The sequence below is a fragment of the Octopus sinensis genome, linkage group LG6 (assembly GCF_006345805.1).
Source record: "Octopus sinensis linkage group LG6, ASM634580v1, whole genome shotgun sequence".
Lineage (NCBI taxonomy): Eukaryota > Metazoa > Mollusca > Cephalopoda > Octopoda > Octopodidae > Octopus > Octopus sinensis.
This window is the reverse complement of record NC_043002.1, coordinates 69,245,588-69,263,397: the sequence shown is the minus strand read 5'-3', so window position 1 is coordinate 69,263,397 and position 17,810 is coordinate 69,245,588. Positions and strand designations below refer to the sequence as shown.

General features: G+C 36.1%; 1 protein-coding gene across 2 annotated transcripts in view; it reads left to right on the top strand.

The window, feature by feature from the left end:
• Window positions 1-17,810, top strand: part of LOC115213425 (PH domain leucine-rich repeat-containing protein phosphatase 2) — a 219,748-nt gene that overhangs the window by 181,965 nt on the left and 19,973 nt on the right. For both annotated transcript variants that reach the window (XM_029782395.2, XM_029782397.2), the window contains exons 10-13: window positions 668-826; window positions 4,020-4,217; window positions 7,146-7,308; window positions 8,987-9,117. In XM_029782395.2, the coding sequence (XP_029638255.1) occupies window positions 668-826; window positions 4,020-4,217; window positions 7,146-7,308; window positions 8,987-9,117 (651 nt within the window). The remainder of the gene's footprint in view (window positions 1-667; window positions 827-4,019; window positions 4,218-7,145; window positions 7,309-8,986; window positions 9,118-17,810) is intronic.

The window sequence follows — 17,810 nt, the reverse complement described above, 5'->3', positions numbered from 1 at the left end:
ACTTTGCCAGATCAGATTGGAGCCTGGTGCAGCCGCTGGCTCTGCTGACCTCAGTCAAACCATCCAACTCATACCAGCACGGAAAATGAATGTTAATCGATGATGATGATGATGATGATGATGATGATATACATATATACATGCAGGTACCACACAGTCACACAAACATATAATTCTTATTTAAAAAGGATATGTGTGCTTCCTTTTTCTTAATATTTATATCATCATCATATGCACACACACACACACACATATCTATATATATATATATATATATTCAAAAAGTATAAAAAGAATGATAAATATAATATATTACTTATTATATTATATTTATCATTCTTTTTATACTTTTTGAAAAAAAGAAGAAATATATATTATATATTATATTAATCGTATTTATATTATTTGTTATTTATGTATTGGTTTATGTCTATCACTGAGTTGCATAATAGTGGTTTTTATCTCTAATTCATATTTTATATATTTATACTGCGAAATTTGATTTAATACTAAATCAAATTTTTCCCTGTAAGTTTGGAGCTATACTCCGTAATATTATTATTATATATGTATATATATACATATATATATATATATATATATATATATATCACATACAGTGTTCATATTTTATGTATATATATTCTTTGAATTTCTCCATTGGCAGGATATTTACAACAGCCCAAAAGCTACAAGATCTCCGAGCTCATCACAACTGTATACGCCGACTGCCATCTACTGTTACAAACAACTCTTTGACCATGTTACAACTTCAACACAATTATATTGAAGAGTTACCTCATGACTTTCTCGTCAACGCTAACAAGTAATTACACTTATAATAACAATTATAACTTATTTTTGTCACTAGTTTAATTATTCTATCTGTTACATGCACAGTGGAGGCACAATGGCCCAGTGGTTTGGGCAGCGGACTCACGGTGGGAGGATCGCAGTTTCGATTCCCAGAGCAGGCATTGTGTGTGTTTATTGAGCAAAAACACCTAAAAGCTCCACGAGACTCGGGCAGGGGGTGATGGTGACCCCTGTTGTACTCTTTTGCCACAACTCTTTTTCACTCTTTCTTCCTGTTTCTTGAGTAACGCTGTGATGGACTTGCATCCCGTCCAGCTGGGGGGAACACATATACCACAGAAACTGGGAAACTGGGCCCATGAGCCTGGCTAGGCTTGAAAGGGACACATTAAAAAAATTATAGGCACAAGGCTTTTAGGAAGGGGTTTGACCAATTACATCAACCTTGGCGCTTCATTGGTATTTATTTTATCAACCTTGAAAGGATAAAAAGCAAAGTTGATCTCAGTTGAATTTGAAGCAGAATGTAAAACTGGAAAAAATGCTGCCAAGCCTTTTCTCCAACATGCTAACAGTTCTGCTAGTTCACCTTCTTCTTACACATTTCGAAGCTAGCAGAAACGTTAGTACACAGGGCAAGATGTTTAGTGGCATTTTATCCGTCTTCATGTTCTGAGTTCAAATTTCACCAAAGTCAATTTTGCCTTTCATTGTTTCATGGTCGATAAAATAAGTACCAGTTGAACACTGGAGTCAGTGTAATCCCCTCCCCCAGAAATTGCCGGCCTTGTGTAAAAAATTTGAAACCATTATAACACTCTATGTTTTCTGCTTTTTTGTTCTTATCATTCAACAATGTCTTCAAATGGAGAAAATTTAGATAAAAGTGTGTTTTTGTATGTGCATGTACACATGTGTGTGTATGTGTATGTACATGTATGTCTCTGTGTGTACATAAGTGTCTCTGTGTGTAATGTGTATGTATGCTCCAATGAGTGTCACATGTATGTGTATGTATGTGTATGTGTTTCTCTGTGTGTGTGTGTGTGTGTGTGTGTGTGTGTGTGTGTGTGTGTGTGTGTGTTTCTGTTGATTTTTAACCCAGCCATGAGACTACAAGTTTTGGGGAAGTGTATTGAAGATCAAATCAATCTCAGTATTTGATTGGTACTTTATTTCATCAACTCCTGAAGGATGAAAAGCAAAAGACAACAGCAGAATGATTCCAATTCCAAATATAGCTAAATACTCAAAAACATTTTGTTGGCTGCTCTACCAGTTCTACTAAACCACAGCCCTTAAATATTATTAATGTGTTAAATTAATACAAGAGTATAAATTGCAGAGAAAGAGTATAAAAGAGCAAATTAAGCACATCACATGGACCCTCAGAGGAATGTAAAACTGAGTCTGGTGAGCAGGATTTGAATACATATTGTAAAAAACATAATTAAATACAAGGCATTTTGTACTGTACTCTACAATTTCTCCTCTATCATTGTTCCTGAAAAATTGGTTCCTTAAATAAACCTATGATTTATGTGAGACAAAATAGTCTATAGGTAGATAGAGAATATATATATCGGCATGATAGATCACTAGCCACTACACATTCTTTATTTAATCTCCTTGTTTCTTTCTGTGTTCCTTTCTATGGAAGAGCGTAGGCTCAAAATGTTAAAGACATTTTCACTTCCCAAGCGTTATACTAATACATCTGTTTGTTGTCTACATCACCTGTCTTCGTCTTTTTTTTTTGTGAATTCTCCCTATATATATATACACACACACACACACATGTATATATATATATATATATATATATATATATATATATATATATTTATTTAGGAGTGGCTGTGTGGTAAGTAGCTTGCTTGTCAACCACATAGTTCCGGGTTCAGTCCCACAGCATGGCACCTTGGGCAAGTATCTTTTACTATATTTGGTATGGTTTCTATGGCTGGATGCCCTTCCTAACGCCAACAACTCCAGGAATGTAGTGAGTGCATTTTACATGCCTCTGGCACAGGTGCCATTAACCTGATACTAGCATCAGCCACGACTATGGTCTCACTTGGCTTGATGGGTTTTCTCAAGCACAGCATATCTTCAAAGGTCTCGGTCACTTGTCATTGCCTCTGCAAGGCCCAACATTCGAAGATCGTGCTTCACCACCTCATTTCATGTCTTCCTGGGTCTACCTCTTCCACAGATTCCCTCCACTGTTAGAGGGCGACACTTCTTCATACAGCTGTCCTCATCCATACACAACACATGACCATACTAGTACAGTCATCTCTCTTGCACACCACATCTGATGCTTCTTATGTCCAACTTTTCTCTCAGGACGCTTACACTCTGTTGTATATGCATACTGACATTACACATCGAGTGGTGCATACTAGCTTCATTTCTTACAAGCCTACACATGTCCTCAGCAGTTACAGCCCATGTTTCATTGCCATGTAACATGGCTGTTCAAACACAGGCATCATACTGTCTGCCTTTTACTCTGAGCGAGAGGCCCTTTGTTACCAGCAGAGGTAAGAGCTCTCTGAACTTAGCCCAGCCTATTCTTATTCTAGCAGCTATGCTCTCAAAGCATCAACCCCAGCTACTGACTTGGTCACCAAGGTAACAGAAGCTATTGACTACTTCTAGTTTTCCTCCCTGGCATGTGATGGAATCTATTTTCTGAACATTTTTGGTGTTTATTGTACCTGCGCATGTTCCACACACAACAAATATCTTCCCTATTAACTTTCCTCTGATATTGCCTCACCTCTTATGTGTCCTTAGCATACAATAGGTACATCTTATGGAATTTCTACCTACGCCTTTTCTACAGATCGAACAGGGCCTCTACCTGAAGGGTTTTGTGGTTTGTCTGCCTTCCTACTTACTAAGACTTTGATTTTTGCTAGGTTAACTCTTTATATTATATCATATATTATATCATATTATATCATATCATATATCATATATCATATCATATCATATCATATCATATCATATTAAATTATATTGTATTGTATTGTATTGTATTGTATTGTATTGTATTGTATTGTATTGTATTGTATTGTATTGTATTGTATTGTATTATATTATATTATATTATATTATATTATATTATATTATATTATATTTATTATATTATATTATATTATGTTATATTATATTATATATTTATGTATTGCCAGACTGAAATATTTGAACCTGTCAAAGAATCTACTAGTGAATCTTCCAAGTCCAAACAGCAATGAATCATTGAACAGATTACAACATCTCTTCCTGACAGCGAACAGACTACATGATGATGTATTCCTTGTCATCAGTAATTTCCCTCGACTCAAGAGACTTCACTTAGCTCAAAATTTCCTCACAGACATTCCTGACAGGTAAGTTATTATTTGTGATATTTAGTTCCTTTTCAATCTACTTAAAAAAAAAAAGGAGTGGCTGTGCGGTAAGTAGCTTGCTTACTAACCACATGGTCCCAGGTTGAGTCCCACTGCGTGGTACCTTGGACAAGTGTCTTCTACTATAGCCTCGGGCCGACCAAAGGCTTGTGAGTGGATTTGGTAGACAGAAACTGAAAGAAGCCCGTCGTATATATGTGTGTGTGTGTGTGTGTGTGTGTGTGTGCGTGTGTGTGTGTGTATGTTTGTGTATCTGTGTTTGTCCCCACAACATCGCTTGACAACTGATGCTGGCATGTTTACATCCCCATAACTTAGTGGTTCGGCAAAAGAAACCGATAGAATAAGTACTAGGCTTACAAAGAATAAGTCCTGGGTTTGATTTGCTCAACTAAAGATGGTGCTCCAGCATGGCCACAGTCAAGTGACTGGAACAAGTAAAAGAGTAAAGAGTAAGAGTAAATATGAATGTGAATAAAAATAACTGGACGATAAAATAACAAACTGAAATATGCACTTGTACTGGCACAAATTTATACAATTCTATATACTTACACAAACACAAATATGCCATAGATATGAGTATATATGTATATATAAATATACACACTAATCCCTTGACTATTGTGGATGTTACGTTCCAAAACACCCCACAATAGGTGAAAATCTATGAAGTAGAAACTTTATTGTACCGTATATTTTTTTAATTAATTTTACATTTTGTACATATTTATTTTATCATAAATGCAAAACAACACCACAGAGGAATCATCATAAGCTTAAATAATAAACCATGATAGATAAACCACAATATGGTGAGGGATTATTGTAGATATATATATATATATATGCATATATGTGTGTGTGTGTGTGTGTGTGTGTGTATGCATACATATATGCATATATATATATATATAATTTTATTCTTTCTTTTACTTGTTTCAGTCATATGACTGTGGCCATGCTGGAGCACCGCCTTTAGTCAAACAAATCAACCCCAGGACTTATTCTTTGTTAGCCTAGTACTTATTCTATTGGTCTCTTTTGCTGAACCACTAAGTTACGGGGATGTAAACACACCAGCATCGGTGGTCAAGCGATGTTGTGGGGATAAACACACACACACACACACACACACACACACACACACATGTGTATATGTACGGGTTTCTTTCAGTTTCCATCTACCAAATCCACTCACAAGGCTTTGGTCGGCCTGAGGCTATAGTAGAAGACACTTGCCCAAGGTGCCATGCAGTGGGATATATATATATATATATTATATATATATATATATATATATATATATAATAAATATTAGGGAATGAATCCAAAATTACTGGGAAAAATCAGATTTAGGGTTAAATCCAATTTTATAGTAAAATATTATATAATATAATTCGAGACAAACCACTATTTTAAAACCAAACAAGGAAAGACTTAATCAATACATAAAATTTTAATATAAATTAAATAAACCGCCACTACAATTGTTTCATGTCTGCTACCGACAATCTTCAGGTGGATTTTCGATCTTCTAATCAGTATCACCTGAAGATTGTCGGTAGCAGACATGAAACAATTGTAGTGGCGGTTTATTTAATTTATATTAAAATTTTATGTATTGATTAAGTCTTTCCTTGTTTGGTTTTAAAATAGTGGTTTTGTCTCGAATTATATTATATAATATATATATATATATATATATATATATATATATATTTATTTATTCATTTATGTATATATATATATGTGTGTGCACATATAGTTTTATATATATACATAGACAGATAGATAAAGCAGATATTGGACTTATACATACATACATACATACATACATACATGCCTGTAGGCAGGCAGCAGTAGGAATTCAAAGGGTTAGGATGGACCCCCACTACAGCCCCATGCAAATATAATCATTTTCTAACATTTATTATAATTTTCTGAACAACCCCATCATTAGAATGTATATTTACCATATTTGCAACTGTATTATATTTCAGTTACTTTGATCTCCAAATGTCAACAGATGTCTTATTCTTGAGGATACATCAAGACTAACTTCTGACACTTGGACCAAAGAAGGAAATTTTAAAAATAAAAACCACATAATTAAAAGTAGGGTATATATAGCTTGTATGCAATCTCTTTCCAGCTGTCTCATATTAATATGTAAGATTTATATTAAAATAGAATTTTCTATTTGCATTCATTCATAATGCATGCATTGTATGCTTTGCCTTTGTGTAGGAAATACAACTGATATATGAATAGTTCCACATTGGATTTGAACCAGGAATTTTTATTTCTAAATTAAAGTGGCCTGGTGAGTGAGAGGTCATTACTCTTTGTTTAGAATTAAAGTTCCTTTGTTCAAATCCAGTCTATGTACACAAACATAAATAAAACAATTGATGACAATTAACCCTTTCAATACTAACCCGGCTGAAACCGGTTCTGACTCTGACTACAAATGTCTTGATTCTATCAGTTTTGAATTAAAATCTTCCACCAAGCTTTAGTCACAGTTTATGTTCCTAACACTAGCTTAATGACAACAAAGTTATTTTACTAAATTCTTTTTGTTATATTTCAAATTAATTGAAAGAAACATAGAGCATCTCAAAATAAATACGATAATGAAAGGGTTAACCAATCAAAGCTGGTAGATGTAATTATTATATACAACAAAGAAGAGAGAGACTAATGGTCCTAAAAATTATAACCATATTAAAAATTACTTCTCCCACATGTGTAGATATTTATATATCCACAAATGTAGATGTTTAAATTTATATATTTATATGATACATGTGTAGATATTTATATGTAGATATTTATATGTAGATATTTATATGATGTGTAGATATTTATATTCTTCTTAACAGAGAATATGTTCTATTACAGCACCCTTTCCAAGCTTGAAGCTCTTGAAGAACTGAATATATCTTCAAACAATCTGTCACATTTCCCATCATCTTTATGTAAACATAAAAATCTGCAGATTTTGAGAGCAAATTGTAATCGAATTCGAGAATTACCAGCTTTCAAAGAGGCTACAGAACTGAAGGTAGAGGGTTTTTTGTTGTTTCTTTTTTTTATATTTTTATATGCTGCAGGTTTTGTCAAGCTAAACTTCAATGTTTAAATAAAATCTTTAAGGATTGCAGACATGTCTGTCTGATTAATAACTTCACTTTCTCCTCATTTAGTTTTGTATTTGAGTCTATTGTCTAACATCTTGTGCAAGTGTCTTCTACAATAGTTTTAGGTTGACCCAACAGAGGCAAAACCTGTACTAAAGTCCTACAAATGTAATATATGTATTTTGGGATGGTTGGTTTAATTCATTGCCTAGTTTAGTATCACCACCTGGTACTTGGGTTCTTCTAATGGAGTTCACACTATTGCAAATAGGCTGTTTTGATTTCTTGCTCAGAAACCATTCTAAAAGGTCACAGGTACCGCCTTTCTTCCCCAATGTAAAACAATTTATCTTAAATACATGTATATATAAGATGGCTGCAACAAAATTTCAAATATTGGCATCACTTGATTGTTCTCCTAAACATAAGCAGCAGGAATGTGGTTTTTCAGTTCTAAATATTCTTTTGCATAAATTTAGCAATAATGAGCTACTTTTGCTGCAGATGTTCAGAGAGGTTATCCTCCTGAATTTATAGATGCCTTCAAGGAATTTTTCATTGAGTGTTTAGCTTCTTTTTTTTTTTCTTTTGGTAATAGCCAGTCATAGTAAGTAACATGACATAAATGTTACCAGTGCCGGTGGCACACAAGAAAACCATCCGAACGTGGCCGTAGCCAGTACCGCACCGACTGGCCTTCGTGCTGTGGGCACGTAACAAACACCGTCCGATCGTGGCCGTTCGCCAGCCTCATCTGGCACCTGTGTCGGTGGCACATAACAACACCATCCGAAGACCCGGCAAGACTAGTCAGGCCATAACCTGTGGCCCCTACCTGGGACGTAGTCAGTCCACCTGTGCATACCTTCCTTCTTGTGACACTTGTGAAGACCTGTTGAGGCAAGTGAAAATCAAATCAAAACAAATCAAAATAGATGAACATCAATGGAATTTGTATCTTTGTGGTACCAGTGCCGGTGGCACGTGGCACACAAGAAAACCATCCGAACGTGGCCGTAGCCAGTACTGCATCGACTGGCCTCCGTGCTGTGGGCACGTAACAAACACCATCCGATCGTGGCCGTTTGCCAGCCTCATCTGGCACCTGTGTCGGTGGCACATAAAAACACCATCCGAGCGTGGCTGTCTGCCAGCCTCGTCTGGCACCTGTGTCGGTGGCACATAAAAAACACCATCCAAGCGTGGCCGTTTGCCAGCCTCGTCTGGCACCTGTGTCGGTGGCACATAAAATCACCCACTACACTCTCGGAGTGGTTGGCGTTAGGAAGGGCATCCAGCTGTAGAAACACTGCCAGATCTGACTGGACTGGTGCAGCTTTCGGGCTCCCCAGACCCCAGTTGAACCGTCCAACCCATGCTAGCATGGAAAGCGGACGTTAAATGAAGACGATGATGATGATGATGACATAATCATGAAGGCTGATGCAAACACACAAATTATTGATTGTACCTTTCTTTTTCCATGATGACAAGGGGTAATTCAAGAGAAATATTTTCCCATTTCCAACAATTTCCTCAGTGATTAGACTTGATAATTATGCAATTGTTACTTTATTATTCCTTTTCATTTTCCTTCACCAGGTTTTGGAAGTTGGCTTTAATCAGCTCTTTGACATCCCCATGAGCAATCTTGTAAATTCTCATGTTAATCTGTTAGATATTTCTGGTAACCCAAACATCACTTTCAACACAACAGCATTGCAAGATCTCACGTAAGTCATTTTTCACCATCTCACCTAAACCTGCTAATTAGTATCATTATCTTTGATGAGTAATTGCTCTCCAACAATTAAAGTAGCATTGTATTAATCCCTGAAACTCACAGCTGCTGGTATCATTGTTTATTCAGGGTGTGAAATTGCTACACTTCTCAAACAAAATTATCCATTTCACATTTTTTCCACTATTTGTAAGCACAGAATATGCTTATTCAAACCAATGGTTCTTAACGTGGACAGTAGCATTGCCTTGAGGACATTCTAAGCTCACAATGTAGTTGCAGATATCATAGGGACACTGTGAAGGTACTGGTCTCTTAGAGGAATCATGACTTTCCCAAGAAATGAAATATCTAAACCTGGTACATCATCATCGTGGAGGCACGTGGCTTAGTGATTAGGGTGTCAGCATCATGATCGTAAGATTGTGGTTTCGATTCCTGGACCAAGCGACGTGTTGTGTTCTTGAGCAAAACACTTCATTTCATATTACTCCAGTCCACTCAGCTGGCAAAAATGAGTAATGCTGTGATGGACTGGCGTCCCGTTCAGCTGGGGAACACATACACCATTGAAACCGGGAAACTGGGCCCATGAGCCTGGTTAGGTCTTAAAAGGGCACATTTATTTTTTTTATTTACATCATCATCATCATCATCATTGTCGTTGTTGTCGTTGTCATCATCATCACTGTCATTGTCATTGTTGTCATCATCATCATCACTCTATGTCCACTTCCCATGCTGGCATATGTTGGATGGTTTTACAGGATCCAACAAGTCAAAAGACCCTGTTGTGCTCTGATGTCTCAGTTTTGGCATGGTTTCTTTAGTTGCACAAACTTCCTCATGACAACCACATTATAAAAGTGTAGTAGTTACTTTTTCTCAGTGAGACCAACGCTAGCAGGGTCACCTTGCAACTAGCAAGATTAAAGAGCCCAAACAGCCCTCAGGACTGAAAGGAGAATTGGAGAGAGGGGGGCAAGCAGACAGACAGACAGGCAGATGGTTTTAGAAGTAAAGTGAAGAGAGAGAGCAGAAGATAATGAGTGAATCAGATTCATTATTCTTTTCTACCCTAGGCACAAGGCCTGAAATTTTGGCAGGAGGTGGCTAGTCAATTAGATTGACCCCAGTATGCAACTGGTATTTAATTTATCAACCCCGAAAGGATGAAAGGTAAATTCAACCTCAGCAGAATTTGAACTCAGAATGTAGCGGCAGACAAAATACTGCTAAGCATTTCACCCGGCATGCTAACGTTTCTACCAGATCGCTGCCATGACATAAATAAATATTGTAAAGCAAATTGTCTGGCGATATCATTCCTATCATAAAATCATAATAATTCTTCCAAATTTTGGTTCAGTAATTTTAGGAGTAAAGGATTAATTGATTACACTGACCCTTCTATATAACTGGTATTTTATTTTATCGAGCCTTTAAGGATAAAGGTGAAGTTGACTTTGGTGGGATTTGAACTTTGAATGTAAAGGCAGACACAATACTGCTAAGCATTTCACCCGGCATGCTAACGTTTCTGCCAGCTTGCCACCTTAGATCAGATTCATTATTGTGAGAGGAAAGGACATTGTTTTAATAGGGAAGCAAAAATATGACAGTTGATGTGCCAATTCTAGTATATTTTTACTACATAAGTCCTCACTTTCTTTAGTAATTGAACATAGAGAAACACTGGTCTATGCAAAATATCTATAAAAAAAAAAAGAAAAAAAAGAAAAAGAAAACCTATGCACATGCTGGCTGGGATAGCATAGGAAAATAATAAAACACAACAGAAAATTAACTTCTGTTTGTTTAAAGTAATTTACAATTTGTTTTTGGTTTTTGTTTTGTTTTGTTTTTGTTGCTGCTTTTTTTAAAGCACAGAGAGTGGGACACTTGTAAAATGACAATGAAAGGAAGCACTGAGCTATAAAATGCTGAGAACCACTAACTTCACTGAATGATCTCTGGGAAAATACCCAGGAACACCTGCTGCTGGGAAAGCAACAAGTAAAGTGAGTGCCTATGCACTTGATATCGGGAACCAAGAAATCAAACTCATTCCCCATTACATTCTAATTTCATTTAATTGTAATTTAAATTTTGGATTGTCTCCCTTATCTTTCTTGATAACAATTAATAATTAAGAGAATGATTTTTTTTTCCATCTCACTAAAAGAGTAATTTTGATTAATCAAAAATCTTGCCTCTCTCTATTATGTTAGTTCTCACTTTACTATTTGTATCTCATACAGTAGGCCCCCCCCCATGGTATTTTCCCTTCAGTCATTCTTTTAAGATACCATACCACTCAATGTTCATTAAAACTTATATTCTCACTAGTCATCTAAAATCTCGTTATATTCATTAAATTATACTTCACTAACAAGGACTAACAGAATCAAAACAGTCCAAAGTTGTCCCCTTATTACCTGGAGCTACATTCAATCTCTACTGCATTCTATTTTTAATTAGTTTAATTAATTTAAAATTCAAGGTTGTTTCATGTATCTTTTTTGTTCATAATTAAATCCATTTGGATACAATGTTTTCTCTTCACTACAAGGATCAATTTTCCTTACTCAAAATCACTTGGCTCTCTATACTGTGTTAGTGCTCACGTTTTTTTTAAATACATGACACATATTTCATAAAACAGCTATCCTTATAATCCTGTTTCAGTAAGCATGCTTATGCCGCTTGAATTTTTACTTTAATCCCAGTGTCACATGGTTAATCCCTTGAAATGCATTACAATATAATATCATTAATATATATAAATATTTAGCATTCAAGTTACCACCAGAAATTGGATGTGGGTATTTTCAAAATTTTTTCTTTTAATGCTACTAAATTAGTTAAACAGATTTGCATAAAGTTATCAAAAAATTCAATTAATCCCCTTGTATTTTTAGACTTATTATCTAATAATAATGTTAATAAGCATGACTGTTCCTTTTTTTCTTTTATTATTTTTTTTTCTTTTTATGGGGTGGTGGGGTGCTTCATCGTAAAAGTTCATTGTTTCATATCAATATTATTTGCATCCAAAGACAATGAGCTGACAGAATCATTAGCACGCTGGGCAAAACGCTTAGCAGCATTTTGTCCATTCTTTTATTCTTTTACTTGTTTCAGTCATTTGACTGCGGCCATGCTGGAGCACCGCCTTTTAGTCAAAGAAATTGCCCCCGGGACTTATTCTTTGTAAGCCTGGTACTTATTCTATCGGCCTCTTTTGCCAAACTGCTAAATTATGGGGATGTAAGCACACCAACATCAGTTGTCAAGCAAAGGTATGGTGGGGGAACACAGACACACACACACACACACACACACACATATACGGCAGGCTTTTTTCAGTTTCTGTGTACCAAATCCATTCAAAAGGCCATGGTCAGCCCGAGGCTATAGTAGAAGACACTTGCCCAAGGTACCACACAGTAGGATTGAACCTGGAACCATGTGGTTGGTAAGCAAGCTTCTTACCACACAGCCGCTCCTGTGCCTCTTTATGTTCTGAGTTCAAGTCCCACCAAGGTCAACTTTGCCTTTTGGGAGTCAATAATATAAGTATCAGCTGAACATTGTGATCAATGTATTTGACTTATTCAAAATTACTGGCCTTGTGCCAAAATTTGAAACCAATATCATTTATATCCAAATGCAGTGAGCTGGAGAAATCATTAGCACATTGGTCATAAAGCTTTACAGTATTTCATCTGTCTTCGTGTTCTGAGTTCAAATTCTGCCGAGGTCGACTTTGCCTTTTATCCTTTTAGGGTCGATAAAATAAGTACCAGTTGAATACTCAACCCACTCCCCTGAAATTGCTGGCATTGTGCCAAAATTTGAAACCAATATTATTTATATCCAAACTAAGGCAGCAAGCTGGCAGGACTGATTGCATGTCAGAAAAGATGTTTAGCAGTATTTCCTTCAGCTCTTTACATACTGAGCTCAAGTATGTTACATACACTAACAGCTGAGTAGCTGAATATACTGCATATATTTGTAGCTGAATTTGTAGCTAAGTAACTGAGTATGCTGCATACACTTGTGGTTGAGTATGTTGTGTATACTTGTAGCTGAGTATGCTGCATATACTTGTAGCTAAGTAGCTGAGTATCCTGCATACACTTGTAGCTGAGTAGGCTGCGTATACTTGTAGCAGAGTAGCTGAGTATGCTGCATATATTTGTAGCTGGCTATGTTGTGTATACTTGTAGCTGAGTATGCTGTATATATTTGTCGCTGAGTAGCTCAGTATGTCACATATACTTGTAGCAGAGTAGCTGAGTACGCTGTATGTACTTGTAGATGAGTGCCTGAGTATGTTGTATATACTTCTAGTTGGGTATGCTTAATATACTTGTTGCTAAGCAGCAGAGTATGCTGAATATATTTGGAGCAGTGTAGCTGAGTATGGTGTATATACTTGTAGCAGAGTACGCTGCGTATAATTCTAGTTGAGTTATGTTGCATATACTTGTAGTTGAGAATGCTGTGTATACTTGTAGCTGAGTATGCTGCATACATTTGTAGCTGAGTATGCTGCAAATATTTGGAGCAGAGTAGCTTTATATGCTGCATATACATGTAACTGAGTATATTTCATACACTTCTTGCTGAGTATGTTACATACACCAACAACTGAGTAGCTGAACATGCTGCTTATATTTGTAGTTAAACTTGTAGCGAAGTAGCTGAGTATGTTGCATATACTTGTAGCTGAGTATGCTACGTATACTTGTAGCTGAGTAGGTGAGTATGTTGTATATACTTGTGGCTGAGTATGTTGCATATACTAGTAGCTGAGTATGTTGCATATACTTCTAGCTGAGTATGCTGCATATACTTCTAGCTATGTTGCATATACTTCTAGCTGAGTATGCTGCATATACTTCTAGCTATGTTGCATATACTTCTAGCTGAGTATGCTGCATATACTTCTAGCTATGTTGCATATACTTCTAGATGAGTAGCTGAGTATGCTGCATATATTTATACCTGAGCCACTGAATATGCTGCATATACATGTTGCTGAGTATGCTACATATACTTGTAACTGAGTAGCTGAGTATACTGCATGTATTTGTAGCTGTACAGCTTGGCATGCTACATATATTTTAGCTGAGTATCTGAGTATGTTGCATATACATGTAGCTAGGTATTCTGAATACACTTGTGGCTGAGTATGCTGTATATACTTGTAACTCAGTAAATGAGTATGCTGCATATATTTGTAGCTGCGTAGCTGAGTATGCTGCATATATTTGTAGCTGAGTAACTGAGCAGGTTGCATATATTTGAAAGTGAGTAGCTGAGTGTGTTCAAGTACTTGTAGATGAGTATGTGAGTATGCTGTATATACATGTAGCTGAGTATGTTGTACATACTTGTAACTGAGTACCTGAGTATATTGTTTTTGTAGCTGAGTATGCTGCATATACTTGTAGCTAAGTAGCTCAGCATGTTGTGTATATTTGTAGCTAAGTATGCTGCATCTACTTGTGGCTGAGTATGCTGCATATACTTGTAGCTGAGTAGCTGAGTATGCTTTATATATTTGTAGCTGAGTATGCTGTGTATACTTGTAGTTGAGTAGCTGAATATGCTGCATATACTTGTAGCTGAGTAGCTGATTATGCTATATATACTTGTGATTGAGTAGCTGAGTATGCTTTATATATTTGTAGCTGAGTATGCTGTGTATACTTGTAGTTGAGTAGCTGAATATGCTGCATATACTTGTAGCTGAGTAGCTGATTATGCTATATATACTTGTGATTGAGTAGCTGAGTATGCTTTATATATTTGTAGCTGAGTATGCTTTATATATTTGTAGCTGAGTATGCTGTGTATACTTGTAGTTGAGTAGCTGAATATGCTGCATATACTTGTAGCTGAGTAGCTGATTATGCTATATATACTTGTGATTGAGTAGCTGAGTATGCTTTATATATTTGTAGCTGAGTATGCTGTGTATACTTGTAGTTGAGTAGCTGAATATGCTGCATATACTTGTAGCTGAGTAGCTGATTATGCTATATATACTTGTGATTGAGTAGCTGAGTATGCTTTATATATTTGTAGCTGAGTATGCTTTATATATTTGTAGCTGAGTATGCTGTGTATACTTGTAGTTGAGTAGCTGAATATGCTGCATATACTTGTAGCTGAGTAGCTGATTATGCTATATATACTTGTGATTGAGTAGCTGAGTATGCTGCAAATGCTTGTAGCTGAGTAGCAGCGTATACTTGTAGCTGAGTATGCTGTATATATTTGTAGCTGAGTAAGCTGCATATATTTGTAGCTGAGTATTCTGTGTATACTTGTATATGAATCTTGTGGCTTAGTATTCTGCGTACACTTGTAGCTGAATAGTTGAGCATGCTGCATATACTTGTGACTGAGTATGTTATATATATCTGCAGCTGACTACGCTGCATATATTTGTACCTGAGTATGCTGCATATATTGTAGATGAGTATGTTGCATATACTTTTATCTGAGTATGCTGCGTATACTTATTGCTGAGTAATAAGTAGCTGAGCATGCTGCATATATTTGGAGCAGTGTAGCTGAGTATGGTGTATATATTTGTAGCAGAGCATGCTGCGTATACTTCTAGCTGAGTATGTTGCATATACATGTAGTTGCATATGCTGTGTATACTTGTAGCTGCGTATGCTACATATACATGTAGCTGAGTATGCTGCATATACTTGTAGCTGAATATGCTGCGTATACTTGTAGCTCAGTAGCTGAATATGCTGTATACAATTGTGGTTGAGTACGCTGTATATATTTGTAGCTGAGTACGCTGTATATATTTGTAGCTGAGCATGCTACATACATTTGTATCTGCATAGCTGAGTATGCTGCATAAATTTTAGCTTTGTATGTTGCATATATTTGTAGCTGAGTAGCTGTGTATGTTGCATATATTTGTTGATGTGTAGGTGAGTATCCTGTATATACTTGTAGCTGAGTTGCTGAGTATACTGTATATACTTGTAGCTGAATATGCTGTACATACTTGAAGTTGAGTAGCTGAGTATATTGTCGTACTTGTAGCTATGTATGCTGTGTATACTTGTAGCTGAGTATCTGCATATACTTGTTGCTGAGTAGCTGAGTATGTTGTATATATTTGTAGCTGAGTAAGCTGCATATATTTGTAGCTGAGTATTCTGTGTATACTTGTATATGAGTAGCTGAGTATGCTGTATATGCTTGTAGCTGAGTAGTTGCATATGATGTGTATACTTGTACCTGAGTATGCTGTGTATGCTTGTAGTTGAGTAGCTGAGTATGCTGTTTATATTTGTAGCTGTGTATGCTGTATATTTTTGTAAATGAGTATGCTGTGTATACTTGTAGTTGAGTAGCTGAGTATGCTGCATATACTTCTAGCTGAGTTGCTGAGTATGCTGCATATACTTGTAGCTGAGTATGTTGTATAAACTTGTAGCTTTGTAGCTGAGTATGCTGCATATATTTGTAGCTGATTTGCTGAGTATGCTGCATATTCTTGTACCTTTAATGTAATCTTCAGTCAGAATTAGTGTGACACTGTCTATAGCAAAGCTGGTCCAAATGCAAGCCATCCAATAGACTTCCGCACCATGCAGATTCTGTCCAGCGCAGTTTCAGTCACATGACATTGGTCAACTCAAATCATTGTGTGCAGCACTCACCGAAGGCAACACTTTGTGGAATTAAGCCCAGAACATGACATCCTGATCACAAATCAAACTTCCTAACACTTGAACCATGTCTGCTCTGTAGCATTATAACTGACATTCCATCAGTTACGATGATGACAGTTCCAGTTGATCCGTGCAACAGAACAGCCTGCTCATGAAGTTAACATGCAAGTGGTCAAGCACTCCAAAGACATGCGTACTCTTAATTTTGTGTTCAGGGAGATTCATTGTGACACAGTATGTGACAAGGCTGGCCCTTTTGTATTACATGTACGACTCATTTGTGGCAGTTGAGTGAACTGGAGCAATGTGAAATAAAGTGTCTTGCTTCAGGACACAGAGTGCCACCAGGAATAGAACTTATGATTATAAGCCAAAACCAAAAGGCTTCACATATATACACATATTCTTTTATTTGTTTCAGTCATTTGACTGTGGCCATGCTGGAGCACTGCATTTAGTCGAAGAAATCAACCCCATGACTTATTCTTTGTAAGCCTAGTACTTATTATATCGGTCTCTTTTGCCGAACCACTAAGTTACGGGGACATAAACACACCACCAGTTGTCAAGTGATGAGGGGGGGGACAAACAGCCACACAAACATATACATATATATATAACGGGAAGCTTTATGAAAATAAACAAAAGACGAAGGCAGGTGGAATATAAACAAACAATTGTATTAGTATGGCGCTCAGGAATGCAAATAAAACAAGTCTTTTACATTTACACATACATACATATATATATATATATATATATATATATATATATACATACATATATATATATATATATACACATACATATATATATACACATGCATACATATATATATACACATGCATACATATATATATACACATACATACATATATATATACACATACATACATATATATACACATGCATACATATATATATACACATGCATACATATATATATACACATACATACATA